This window comes from Macaca thibetana, chromosome 4, assembly GCF_024542745.1.
Source record: "Macaca thibetana thibetana isolate TM-01 chromosome 4, ASM2454274v1, whole genome shotgun sequence".
Classification (NCBI taxonomy): Eukaryota; Metazoa; Chordata; class Mammalia; order Primates; family Cercopithecidae; genus Macaca; species Macaca thibetana.
The window spans coordinates 2,619,462-2,632,760 of NC_065581.1; the positions used below are offsets into that span (position 1 = coordinate 2,619,462).

The 13,299-nt window shown below is 42.2% G+C and overlaps 1 protein-coding gene across 3 annotated transcripts in view; it reads right to left on the reverse strand.

Moving 5' to 3' along the window:
* Positions 1 to 13,299, reverse strand: part of MYLK4 (myosin light chain kinase family member 4) — a 106,973-nt gene that overhangs the window by 69,841 nt on the left and 23,833 nt on the right. The window contains exon 1 of one of the 3 annotated variants that reach the window (XM_050787206.1): positions 11,446 to 11,889. The exons of the other annotated variants lie outside the window; for them this stretch is intronic. Within the exon in view, the coding sequence (XP_050643163.1) occupies positions 11,446 to 11,586 (141 nt within the window). The 5' untranslated portion in view covers positions 11,587 to 11,889. Of the gene's footprint in view, positions 1 to 11,445; positions 11,890 to 13,299 lie in introns of those variants that run through there. 3 annotated transcript variants of the gene reach the window in all.

Here is a 13,299-nt window from a genome sequence, read left to right on the forward strand (position 1 = left end):
AAGCCAGCCTTCTGTCAGAGAAAGGTTTCTGACTTCACTAGGTATAAGAGAACCAAATTTTTATCCCCATAAAATTTCTCCTATTTCAGTCATAGCGCAGCTGGTGCAAGGGCAGAAGAGTTATGGTGGAAATAGAAATACGTGTGTAAAAACTACAGTCCCTACAGTTTTCTGTGAATTCATAATCCCCAGAGACCAACAGACCTCAGAAACCAACCAAGCAATGGGAGGAGCTAGACACTCAATGGTATCAGCCAAAATGAGCATGGAGTGTTCACTCAGAACGAGGAACCACCTAAGAGGCGTATGTCATCAGCCTCACTCGCAGAGAAGGAAGCCGAAGTGGTCACAAGACTAACTGAGCTGTAAGAGGGAGAGAGGATGCACAGTCAGCCCAGATAGAGCTCAAATGTTTTAAAATTTAATACACTTTTTATTATAGTCTAACCAACTCCTAGCAATGAAACCATATCACTCTCTCAGCTGTCAGTTGGCATCTCCTGGTATGAGTGAGTTTAGAAGGATGAAGGAGGAAAGTGAGTGGATAGGAATCAAGTGGATTCCCTCCAACAGCACGAACCACACTTCTCATGAGACCCCTGGAGGGTTATCAAAAGCACAGATTCCCAAGCTCCACCTATGAAGATGCTGCTTTGGTGGCTCTAGGGGAACCTGGGAATCTGGATGCTAACCTATTACCCCAGGTGATTCTTATCTACAGTGGTTCTCATCCCGGATAAATAAATAATAATGTCAGAGCATCCCACAACTTCCTCAAAGTCAAGGTCACTTATCTAATGTGAGTGCCAAAGCCCAAATGGACCACAAACTCCAGACACTAGTGACCTTTCCATTCAACCCTGGGAACTTATGAGCCAAAAAACATGGTAAAACCAGCCACAGTAGAATGCAATGGTATTCAGCTGCTCCTCGCCACACGTACTCGTGTTTGCAAACCCTTGCTAGCGGGCACCTGCCAGAAACAACTCTGTTACAGGATGGAATCTCGCAGGTTGTTCCCTTACCCAGCACATATGTGGCTTTCGCTAAACCATCTGCTGCTTTGCTGACAAGGGCAGACCAAGGAATTTCCATGCTGTCAGCGGCTGTCACAGGGCCACCACCCTTTAAATGGGTGAGGAACTTGGAACCCAGACCTACCCTCCAGGGGACCAATGTGACCCTCCCAGGGCAGAGGGGAGTGCTGCCACTTCACACGTCCTCTCACTGGGGCTTATCTAACTGGCCGCAGGACAAGTTCCGTGTTTCGTCGGCCTGGGAAATCTAATGGAAAGGACTATTATTAGAAATATTTATCTTATCAAGGAAAATATGCTCTTAAAATGTTCAAAAAAGGATGCTGCCTGGTTCCCAAGGAATAGCCTGAGAGACTATATATATATGAGTGTGTGTGTGTGTGTATATATATACACACACACTCACACACACATACATATTATACACACACCTAAACATATGTGCATATATGTGTGTGTATTTAAATGTAATACACATAGGAATATTACTTAGGTAAGCATATATTCACAACTGCAGTAGTACATGTTACCTTTATTTTTCTTTCAGCCATTTTTTGAAGTAAACTTCATTATTCGACTGCAGGAGTTAATGAATATTCTAGTGCTTCTCACACTTTGATGTGCACATGAGTCATCCAGGGACCCTGATAAAATGCAGATTCCTATTCAGCAGGTTGGATGGGGCCTGAGAGCCTGCATTTGTAGCCAGCTCCCAGGGAATGCAGGAGCCACTCTGAGCAATCAGATTCCAGCTTGTGATAGATGACCACGTTTGCATCACACATAAAACAGCACCTATCAAAGCTTAGAATATGTAAAAACAAACAAAACTAAGTTCAAATTAAGGCACTCTTTCTTAGATGATTCAGAAGGAACTTCAGAATCTGGGCAATGCCTCTTAGCCATCACTGCAAACAATTCTTCCCGTGTTAGAGCCGTCTCAGTAAGAGTTAACAGACAAGTCCTGACTTACAAGAATCAGGTTGCCTTCTTCATAAGGGGACAGAAAGCACCCACAACTACAGGTATTTTTCTCTCATTTTCAACACTCTGATCTGAAGGTAAGTGAAAAAAGCCAGGGCATGTCAGGCCACTCTGACTGCTCAAAATTGAGTCTGCCAGTCTAGAAATGATTAAAATTCCAATCCTGGAAGCTCTTGGGAAAAAATATACAAATGGTATATTATTCCAAATATTCTCCTATATGAAGGCTGGCCCTATTCATTACATTGTTTAAATATTTGAAATAAGTACATTAATCATTATCCTCACTTCTAAGACATCAAAGAAAAAATTATGCCTAAAATGTATTGGTAATAACTAGAACACAACTGAGAATGGACATGTCTCATGTGAAGGATACAAAGAAATACAGAGAATGATCCCCATGGGCAGAGAGCTCCAGCTTTTCAGGAATGGAGGTCCAAACCCATGAAATGGCATTTATCACACAGGGCCTCAAAACTGTGCACACACCTGGCACAGCGTATATAATCAATGCCAACTGGGGAGGTAAAATTAGAATCAACTGTGGTGGGATTTAAATCTGGCCTTGAAGGATTTTAAAAGGCATAGAAGGGGAGAGAGAATGAGAACAGGTTTGGGGGAAAACAATGAAGTGGAACAGAAATTAAGTTTTTGGGTCACATCTCTAACAGACAAATTGCTAATTTAATCCTCCCAATAATCCTGCGAGGTTGGCATTATTACACCAATTTGATGAACCAGGAACTGAAACTCAGAAAAGTTAAATGACTTAAGTCACACAGCTGGTAGGTGGTCTCCATAGGGATCTGAATTGGGGCCTATTTGATATCAAAGCCAATCATCAGTCCACCCTAAACCAGCACACCCCAAAGCACATCTTATGGCTCCCTGAGATGTTAATAATGAGTCAGGAAAAAGAAAAGGTCACCGAGCGTGGTGGCTCACGCCTGTAATCCCAGCACTTTGGGAGCCTGAGGCGGGTGGATCACGAGGTCAGGAGATCGAGACCATCCTGGCTAACATGGTGAAACCCCGTCTCTACTAAAAAATACAAAAAATTAGCCGGGCGTGGTGGCGGGCACCTGTAGTTCCAGCTTCTTGGGAGGCTGAGGCAGGAGAATGGTGTGAACCCGGGAACCAGAGCTTGCAAAGATTGCGCCACCGCACTCCAGCCTGGGCGACAGAGCAAGACTCCTTCTCAAAAAAAAAAAAAAAAAGATAGAAAAAGTCAGAAGTCAAATAAATTTTGAAAGCTCTCAGGATAAATGATCATACTGTTACAGATAAAGTTAACATTTATTACACGCTTCCCATGTGCCTGGTTTAAAATATTTGTCATTGTTCTTGTTGTTGTTGCTGCTGCTGTTGTTTTTGAGATTGAGTCTCGCTCTGCCACCCAGGCTGGAGTGCAATGGCGCGATCTCGGCTCACTGCAACCTCTGCCTCCCCGGTTCAAGTGAATCACCTGCCTCGGCCTCCCAAGTAGCTGGGACTACAGGCACCCGCCACTACATCCAGCTAAGTTTTTAACAGAAGCCTCTCAGAGCCTTTAACATTCTAACCTGCATTGAAAATCTCTAATATTATGTATTGGAATAATATTTAAAATCTCACATAAGAGAATATTGATCATGCAAAAACACAATATTGAAATTAGAATAATGGGAAGTAGACTCTGATGAGTTTCAATGATAAGTCATTATGTTATGGTGAACTAGCTTAAGACTGTGCCTGGTGGCTTTCCATTCTTCCTTACATGCCCAGCTAATTTCATTTGAAAATACACTCTAACAGACTGTACCTTTCAAGAAATCATATGCAGAATTTGGTATCTGACAGGATGTGACAGAGGAGGGACGGGGAGTCCATAGCTCCAGGCAATGTGGCATCAAGATGCCAGGATCCCAGCCCAGTGCGTGAGAAATGTGACAGCATCACACACAGAAAGAAATTAAGTGTGGAAAGACGTGAAAGAAGAAAATGTCCTTCAGGAAACTAGATCTGTAGGACTCTGAGCAGGAAAGATATTGGGTCATAGACAATATGCCCTATAAATTACTAGAATGGCAGATGGTGTAAAGTTTAGCTACATTAATAGTAAGAGCGTATTGTTTTGTTCATGTAGCTTTTTTTTCCTCTAAGCCAAGCACTGTGTTAACTGCTTTGTACAACAATTCTGTGGGGCCAATGTTATTAACCCCAGATGAGGAAATAGTTGAGAGAGGCTAAACAATATCCTCGGTGTCACAGAAGTAGCAAGAGGCAGAAAATGAAATTCAAGCTGGTGGTCTTATGTGAAACTAGATTGCACAGTAAGAATGTGTCACAATGTAACTTCTCATTATCAGGCAAAACATGTGAGCAGGCAACCCTACAAAACTAGCAAATGAGTGACACTATAAAAAGCTAAACAGGATAAATTTTGGATTACCCACCTTCCTGATCTATCTTTAGTGAAATGTCAATTCCACTCTGTAGTCAAGACTGAATTATGATTTAAAAAGTACTGAGCATGGGAAACATATTAATACATTGTTTAACGAAACAAAGTATTTTAGAGCATGCTGGCAAACTGCATTTAGTTTATAATCTTCCAGCCTTATTCTACATGCATGAGGGAATCATTAGTTCCAGTGTAGTCTTTCCCAGCAGCTTGTGTGTCCAGGAACAGAGAGCTGAGGGTGGCCTGGCATTGGTTTCAACAATTAGGATTAGCTTAAAATGCTGTGACTTCACTGCATTGCTGCAGTAACTTTTGCAACTTTTCCCCACTGGAGGTCACTGTTACCTTGCAGTTGCAGAGAAGACCCTCAATTTGCTGTGGTAAAGAAAGTGGACGTTTCCCTCTATGTAGGCTGGCTGTAGTTGCATAAAGAAATCAACCAACCAACCAAAGCAACAATCAAATTTAAAACATACTTCAGATCATGTGGCTATAAACTGTCCTTAGAAAATTCATCATTGATAGCAGCTTGTTTTCGAATCCTTAATCTTTCATCTTGACACTTCTTAAGTTACTGTAACGGTAGATACATGTTATTATATATTTGTCCAAACCCACAGAATGTGCAACAAGAGTGAACCCTAATGTGAACCATGGACTCTGAGTGATAATGATATGTTAGTGTAAGTTTATCAATCGTAAAATATGTCCCACTCTGTTGGGATTGTTGATAGTTGATAAATATTTTTAATTCAATTAAAATTTCTACAAAGACACCTAAGCACCTGTTTCATATGTAGGGAAAGTGAATGCCTTCAAAGATCAGATGGTATATAGGTTCATAACTTTGGGCCAGTTCCTGACCTCACTAAGCCTCAGTTTGCTCACCTACAAGGTATAGATAAGAATTCTACCAACTTCAGCCAGGCACGGTGGCTCCCACCTGTAATCCCAACACTTTGGGAGGCCAAGGCAGGCAGATCACTTGAGATCAGGAGTTCGAGACCAACCTGGCCAACGTGGTGGAACCCTGTCTGTACTAAAAATAGAAAAATTAGCTGGCTGTGGTGGCAGGTGCCTGTAATCCTAGATACTCAGGAGGCTGAGGCAGGAGAATCACTTGAACCCAGGTGGCAGAGGTTGCCGTGAGCCGAGATCACACCATTGCACTCCAGCCTGGGCAAGAAGAGCAAAACTCCAGCTCAAAAAAAAAAAAAAAAAAAGAATTATACCAACTTCATGGGCCACTGTGAAGATTCCACACTAAGTACTTAGCACAGAGCCTGGAACACAGTTAATGCAACAGGAAACATTAGCATTCACTATTATCATCCATTGAGCCAGTCCGGGGGGTATCTACCTCCTGAGGTTGTGGCAGTGTTTGAGTTCACATTTGCAAAGCGCTTAGAATCAGATCTGGAGCATAGTAAGAACCATTTACACATTTGTCAAATAAAATGAGTGAATAAATAAATATACCCAAATTAAAAACCTAAATCCAAAATAGGTTACACACAAACACAACTTTAAGACTGTAAAAACGTATCTGTATTATCATCTCAATTCAACATGCTCGTTCTAGCAGGCAGAAAAGAAACGTATCTGTATTATCATCTCAATTCAACATGCTCGTTCTAGCAGGCAGAAAAGAAACGTATCTGTATTATCATCTCAACTCAACATGCTCGTTCTAGCAGGCAGAAAAGAATTAAGACTTCACACTTGTCACTGTCAGTTTTTCAGTTTCTAAATTACTTGGATTGCCAAGTAGTCTAAGGGACATCCTAACATTGGGCGTGCATCTCTGTGTCAAGGACAAAAGCACTTCACAAACAGAATTATGTGTCTATGTTTACCTTTTAAAGAAATGATCCTGTTTGAACAGATTCTGTCTATTTTTAAGACCATCAGTAACCATTAATAGGTGAAACCACTTGTGCTCTCGAACCAAACTTGGGTCTGCCAACCTGGCCCGGCAAAGCCAAAGCCAGAGACTGACCCTGGGCTTTTGGCGAGAGAAGAGAGGCGTTTATTGTAGGCTGCCAAGCAAGGAGAACCGGGCAGCTTATACTTAACACCCAAACTCTCAGACGGCTTACAGGTAAGCGTTTTTGAAGACAGGAGGCAGAGGTTATAGGCAAAGTCATAAATCAGTATTTTGAGGCTCTACGTTGGTTTAACCTAAAAAGGTGGAATATCGTAAAGCGAAGGCCCACAGATCATTGATGTATTTAAAGACTTTCCTATTTGTGATTGATTAAGGAGGGAAAGCTTTGTCTAAAAATTTAAGAAGAGCAGAAAACAATGTGAGGTCTGGCTTATGCATGACCTCTTCCAGGCCTCTCAGGAAGAAATTTAGAACAAAGAGCAGTGGTTAAAGTTTAGTCCTCAGTTCCCCCTTATCTGAGGTCTATGAACCAGCAGATGGCATTTCTTTACTTGGTGTGGATCTGGGTTTCTGAAAAACAACCCAGGGACATATGTTAAGATGTTATATTTAGTTTTAATAGGGAACCAAACATTTTGTACTCAAACTTCCTTGGCTATTGTTTTATGCTATTATTACCTTTTTGTTTACTAAGTTGTTTAGTATTCAGGGCTAGCTAGATGTCTGGAATTATTTTGAAGAAACTTAATTTTTTTTTATTTCCACGCTTGGAGGGGAGGGGTGCCCATTAGGCACCGAAGAAGGGTCCCTACTCTGTCTCACTTGTCTTTGGGTTTCAAGAATTTCTCCTCCAAATAAGAATCATATTGGGCAACCATTACTGGAGACCCCAACCAGAACCAACACAGTGTCTTTTGTGCAGTGGGGGCTCAGTAATTATTTGCTGAGTAAATTAATACAGAATCTAGGCATAAATATTTAAAGAAATGCTTAGACACTAAGGAATCTTGGGTGAGTCCATCTAACTTCCCACAGACTTTCAGTTTCTCTTCAGAGAAGGGTTTGGATGAGCTGACCCCTAAAGTTCCTTAGGATCTATGCATTAAGGTCCCTAATCTTTGAGTCACAGCCTGTGAGTCAGAGCACAGCCTTCAGTGTCCCATTCACTATGGGAATGCCATGATAACCTGTGTGCATCTGAAACCCCAAGTGGAGGAAGCCATGAGTCATGTTTATACTGGTATCCAATTGAGCACGCAGCATGCTATCACCCTCAATGGACTGGCGAATCAGATACTTTTCCCTATTAAAAATGGCAAATGAGGTTTTAAAAAAATCATTAAAATTAATATAAAATGCCAGGATGCACTGTACAGGTTGTATCTCCATATTTAAGAAGACTTAGGGCCTAGAGATTCTTAAGCACATAAGAGAAATGTACTGACAGCAGTACTAACATACAGCATTTTACATTTTACAGAGAACTTTCACACAGGCATGGTACTTTATTTGGCCATAAGAGCAATGCTGTGCAGTAGACAGAGCTGCAGAAACTGACCTGCATATACTGTTGAGTGAAGAACTTAAAGAACTCCCCTGAGAGGGCAGAGCCAGGACTGGAAGCTGCATCTCCTGACTCCCGTGGTTCATCTTGAACAGGATATTTAACTGTGAAGGACGAAATTGGGTATAGCCGGACAATCCTTGATGGTGGCATAGAGTGCAAGCTAGGGGCCCACCATGGGGTTCAAAGCCCAACTCTTTTGTATGTGGGTTTTGGGCAGGTCAGTGAGCCTTCCTGGGTCTGTAAAGTGGAGGAAATAGTACCTACCTCATGGCTGACAGTGAGACTTTAAAGGCATCAGAACAGGTGCACCTCTCCTCGTCCTCCGCGCATGCTCTCCCCCACCTCTGCTCCAGCCAGTACTGTGGTAACCAGCTCCACAGAGGTGTAGTCTGAAAGTGCTTCACCTCAGGCCACCGCATTACACCCTCTTTCCAGGGTTCTCTGGCATTGCTGCGGGACCTTCTTGGGAACTGGCATTTAGGCATATGCAACTGTAAATGCCAGGGGGACAGTTACCCCGCAAGACCCCCCGATGGTGGAGATGGCGCCCAGGGAATCAGTGCCAGTGCCTGCGTCAGTCCTATGGGTGGGCGGCTCTGAGGTCATCCTGTCTGAAGTAGGCAGCTTGGCAACTCAACCTTGCTGGGGCTTCTCTCCTTCCCTGTTTCATACTCCTCAAGCCCCTACACCTATTCCCTGGAGTCAGTTCACAAAACAAGCCACCCTCATGCATGCTTGGGCTCTGCTTTCTGGTAGGAACTCAGGAATGACATCGTAGAGACGTGGTGCTGGGTACATAAGAAATCCTACATAAACTTTACCTGTTACCTATTTTCTATACTAAACGCTGCCTATGATCTGCCTTCTCCGTGTCTGCTGTCGTGAGGGAAGTGGTCTTTGTTGTCACCATGTGGTGGACAGAAAATGAGAAATAAGGGAAAGGGTCGAATACCACAGGGCAAAGACCTGGAATAGCTTCCTGAGTCGGATGTCCAGAGACTGATTTTGGGCCACTTCATTGCAAGAGGCTTTAGGTGGTTTTAGATCATACAGTAACAATCCATTTTTAAAACTTATGTGTGTGTTATTGTGCATTAGAAAATCTATAAATAAAACATCAAAACCGTGATTTCACTTTATTTTTGCTTTGATTAAAAATGTCTTAAGTGACTCAACATATGAAAAATATTAATAGGAATAAAGATAGCGCGTAAATATAGCAAAAATCATGATAGTGGTGTGTGAAAATAAGATCTGGAAAATGAATAGATAAACGTGCATTTTATGACCATTATGTTTTAGGTAAGTGGATAGGATCGTAGTTTGGGCATCTATATTTAGGGACTTTGTTATCAAGTATGCTAACCATTCTCTTACTTGGAAACACAGACTTGATTTGCAACATTTGTGTTTTTGACAATGTTGTTTTAACTTTCAGAGAGAGCAAATAAAGATCTTTTTCTCATGTTAAAACAACAGAAATGGCATAAAACTATCATAATTTTAATTACTCTAAGAAGCTGAAACAACATAGACATAAGTATGACTCATCTGTGCGTTTGGTCAAGGACACTCAGAATTTACATGGGCAGGTATCTACACACAGTACATTGGAAAACCTTTTTATTGCTCTCTGTCTTGAATGGAGATAGAGCACATTCATATCATAAGTAGGATTCACTGATACCGTGACAAAAGATAGTTCTTAAAACTGCTATGCTTGTAGATATTTCAAAGACAATAGTTTGCTCACATTTCTGAATATCCATTAGCAATAAGAAAAGCTATGAGGACATGTACACTCTAATTTAAGAGAGATTTCTTTATGGCTAAAAAGTTGCAAAAACATTCTGAAATATACATCTACAATACTCCTAATTAACTCACAAAACTTGTTGACTTTGTCACTGGGAAATACTATGAGGGCTACAATCTTACAGCTTGATTGTGGAAAACATTCTATTCCACATGGAAGATGAAGATGAAAGCCCTCATAGTATTTCCCATAGGAGAAATGTAATCCTCTTGGCATCTCCCACAGGAGATACGACAAACAGCGAAAAATGATTAACCCTTGGGCAACAGTGACTGCCTAAAAACATAGACTTCACCATGATGCTAGGTCAGACCTGCAGAGAATTATAACATTTTGTGATTGCTTACTTAAAAAAAAAAAATCTTCCTTTCTTCCATCTCTTTCACTTTGTCCTCAACTAAGACAGATCAGATGATTGACAAGCCATTCCAAGACTGGGTAATTCCTCTTAATATGAACTTGATGTTCCAGAAATATTTGCTGTGGAAAGCTTCCCTGGGAAGGCTCAGGCCATGGGGAAAGCCCAACTCCTCTCCGACTTCTGAACACCAGCAAGAGGCAGAGTTGGTGGCTTCTTATTGAATAAGAAATAAATACGGCATTTATACACAGGTACAGGGATAGATTGTCTAACTCCCCTAGAGAAATTTTTTTAACTGCATGCGTTGTCGATGGGCCAACAGCACCCCAAAGGAATGAAAATTGGTTCTTCTGGGGGTGTGTGAAAAAATCTTACTCTTTTGTAAGATTTGTATATTACAAATCTGTAATATTTGGGTATAGCGGGACAATCCTTGATGATGGCATAGAGTGCAAGCTAGGGGCCCACCATGGGGTTGCCATCTGTATAAACACAGATATGCAAACAAGGCATCAACAGGTATGCAGTATATATGTGGTATTAAAATTGAATGGGAGGAGTCAACTAAGGGGGAAAACCCTAAAAGGTCTAGGAGGGGGTGGATGATAATGGAAAAAAGGCTGAGAAACGCTGCCATAAACCCCCCTTCAGACAGAACAATGATTCAGACTGTCTTCCATAATGCTTTCTAAACTGTTGTGTATTGTTTTAAAAATAATTTATCACATGCTAATTGATAAGAGAGCTAAATATGTGCAAAGAGCTGTCTTCCCAGAAGTGAATACCCTCTCTTGAAAAGTGCTGACATTCTTAGAACAGGAATTATTTCTCTTCTTCCAGAATTCTGCTACGCTCCTGACTGAATTCCATTCCGGAATAGCTATGGTGTTACATGAAATGCTTTATCAGGCAACGGCTCAAAGGAGAAAGCAGAGAAGGCTATGCTCAGAAGCGCTGATCACTGCACGTGCTGTGTTTGCGATCGATTTCTTAGTAAGAATAAAGCACTTTTGCTTATGTTTTATTTTCTTTTCTTAAGTCATATAAGAAGTAGGAGAATGAAGACATATGGACATTATTTTTAGCTCTGACAAACAAAAACAGATCACCAACTTTAATATGCACAGGGAATCCCTGCCCGTGAGGTTCCCCAAAAGTTGGTGCAAGTGTTTGAAAGGTTGAAATGTGCCATATGCCACTATTATTACCCCAACTGCCCCTAAGGCCAGGGTCCTGGGCAGAGATTCAGCCAGGGCATGCATTCCATTTTCTTTGGCAAGTGCCACTCCCAGGTTGGAAACATTCAAACAAAATGAATCTGTCTTAGATCAAACTGATTTTACTACCTGCACATCCTCAAGAGCAGGAGCCTGCCAATGGCCTCCCCGGGTCATCACGAACCGGATCAAGCGCCAGAGAACTGAAGACGAGAGAAGGCACACGCTACCTACAACCCAGACGTCTTTTCTTCTGAGTGTGAAGTCCATTCTCTGGGAGCAGCTGTGGATGTCGCTTGGCTTATATGTTCCTTCCCTGCCCTGATCTAGCACCAGCACTTCTCAAGTAGTGTCACCCTTTGCTCTGCCCCGAGGAGTGGCTGTCACCGAATTACAGAGAGTTCTTGCAGAGTCCTGCTTGGACGTCTCCAGTTACGTGATCAGCAAATAATCTGCCTCTTTAAAAGGAAAAATATGACGGCCTTGTGTGACAGATCTGAAACAGGTGTAGGGGCATCGGGAGACCTGCTGGCAATAATTTACAGCGCCGTGAACGCGCGTTGGTTCCCAGTTCAAGGACAATTAGCACCACTGTATCTGGCATCTGCTGGCTGCCAAGGCTGGGCCACCGCCAGGGAGCTTTCTCCTGCCCTTACAGGGTGAGGAGCACAGGGATGGGGGTGGGGAAATGCAACTTTAAAAATCACAAAACCTCTGCCCTCAGACTTGTTATTTTGAGATCTAAGTTATAGTCATTACGGGTGGTGCTGATGGTACAATTTCACAGCAGATGGTCAGGAAATGCCACCTGGTGTGAAATCCACCAACTGCAATCAAAATAGGAAGATCCACACTTTACTCCAACCCACTCCATCTCTCTGTACATCCTGTTAATAAATATTTTGCTTTGCTTGGTCTTGGGGACATTTGTACCAGCCATTTAAACACTCCAGGGACTGTGTGGTCCTGAGTCTGCCGGGGCCGTGCTTGTTTCTACCCTCACAGCTTTGGGATACCCCCTGGTTGGGATATGGAAGAACTTAAGCCAGGTTTTAAAAAAGAATTATTCCCTATGACGGCAGGCTTTTAAACACAAATCAGCAAGGGTTAGGATCAATTCAGGCGCGAATGTGGAACAGTGGGCCATGCTGACATATTTTTGTAGAGTGAGTTTTCACAACCTGTGTCCTACTTTCGTACTTGGGACCATGCCTTTTGGATGGAGGATGAGTAACTAGGGGTGAACAGGAAGGAGGGGAAAACCAAGGGACGAGGAGGTGAGCACAGACAACCCCGGGCCTCAGGTGCAGGGATGGGGGTGGTACACGGAGGAAAGCAGCGAGAAGCACACAGGGCCGAATGGTTGACTGGGAGTATTACTGGGGACACCTGTGTTTCATTAAGCAAGCAGAGGGGTGTGGTGGTGTATATGAGACAGAGATCCTACTAAATATTCAAGTAAATCTGAGGGAAATACAACACAAGGGCTATTTGCTATATAGATAACAGAGAACTGACAAAAGAAAAAAACCCGGATTCAATTGTACAAAAATAATACTAATTACAGTTATGAAACCTGTTCATCATTTATAACTTAATGGTATGGACACAGTAGCTATCAAGCTCATCACTCATGTGAGTCAGACCAATTTGAAAATTTTACTTGATTTCAACACCACGCCATGTATGTATGTTTAGATCTAGTTTATTATGGCCTATGGTTATCTGCTGAAAACTTTTAAAATTTTACATGGTAGGTAGAATTTAGGTGATTTTGAACAGCCTTTGGAACATAATAGAATGAGAAAAGTCACTAGAAAACAGAATAAAAAGGAAAGTAGGAAAAATAGGCCACGCACAGTAGCTCATGCCTATAATTCCAGCACTCTGGGAGGCCAAGGCGGGAGGATCACTTCAGCCCAGGAGCTCAAGACCAGTCTGAGCAACACAGGCAGACTCCTGTCTCTACAAAAAAACACAAAA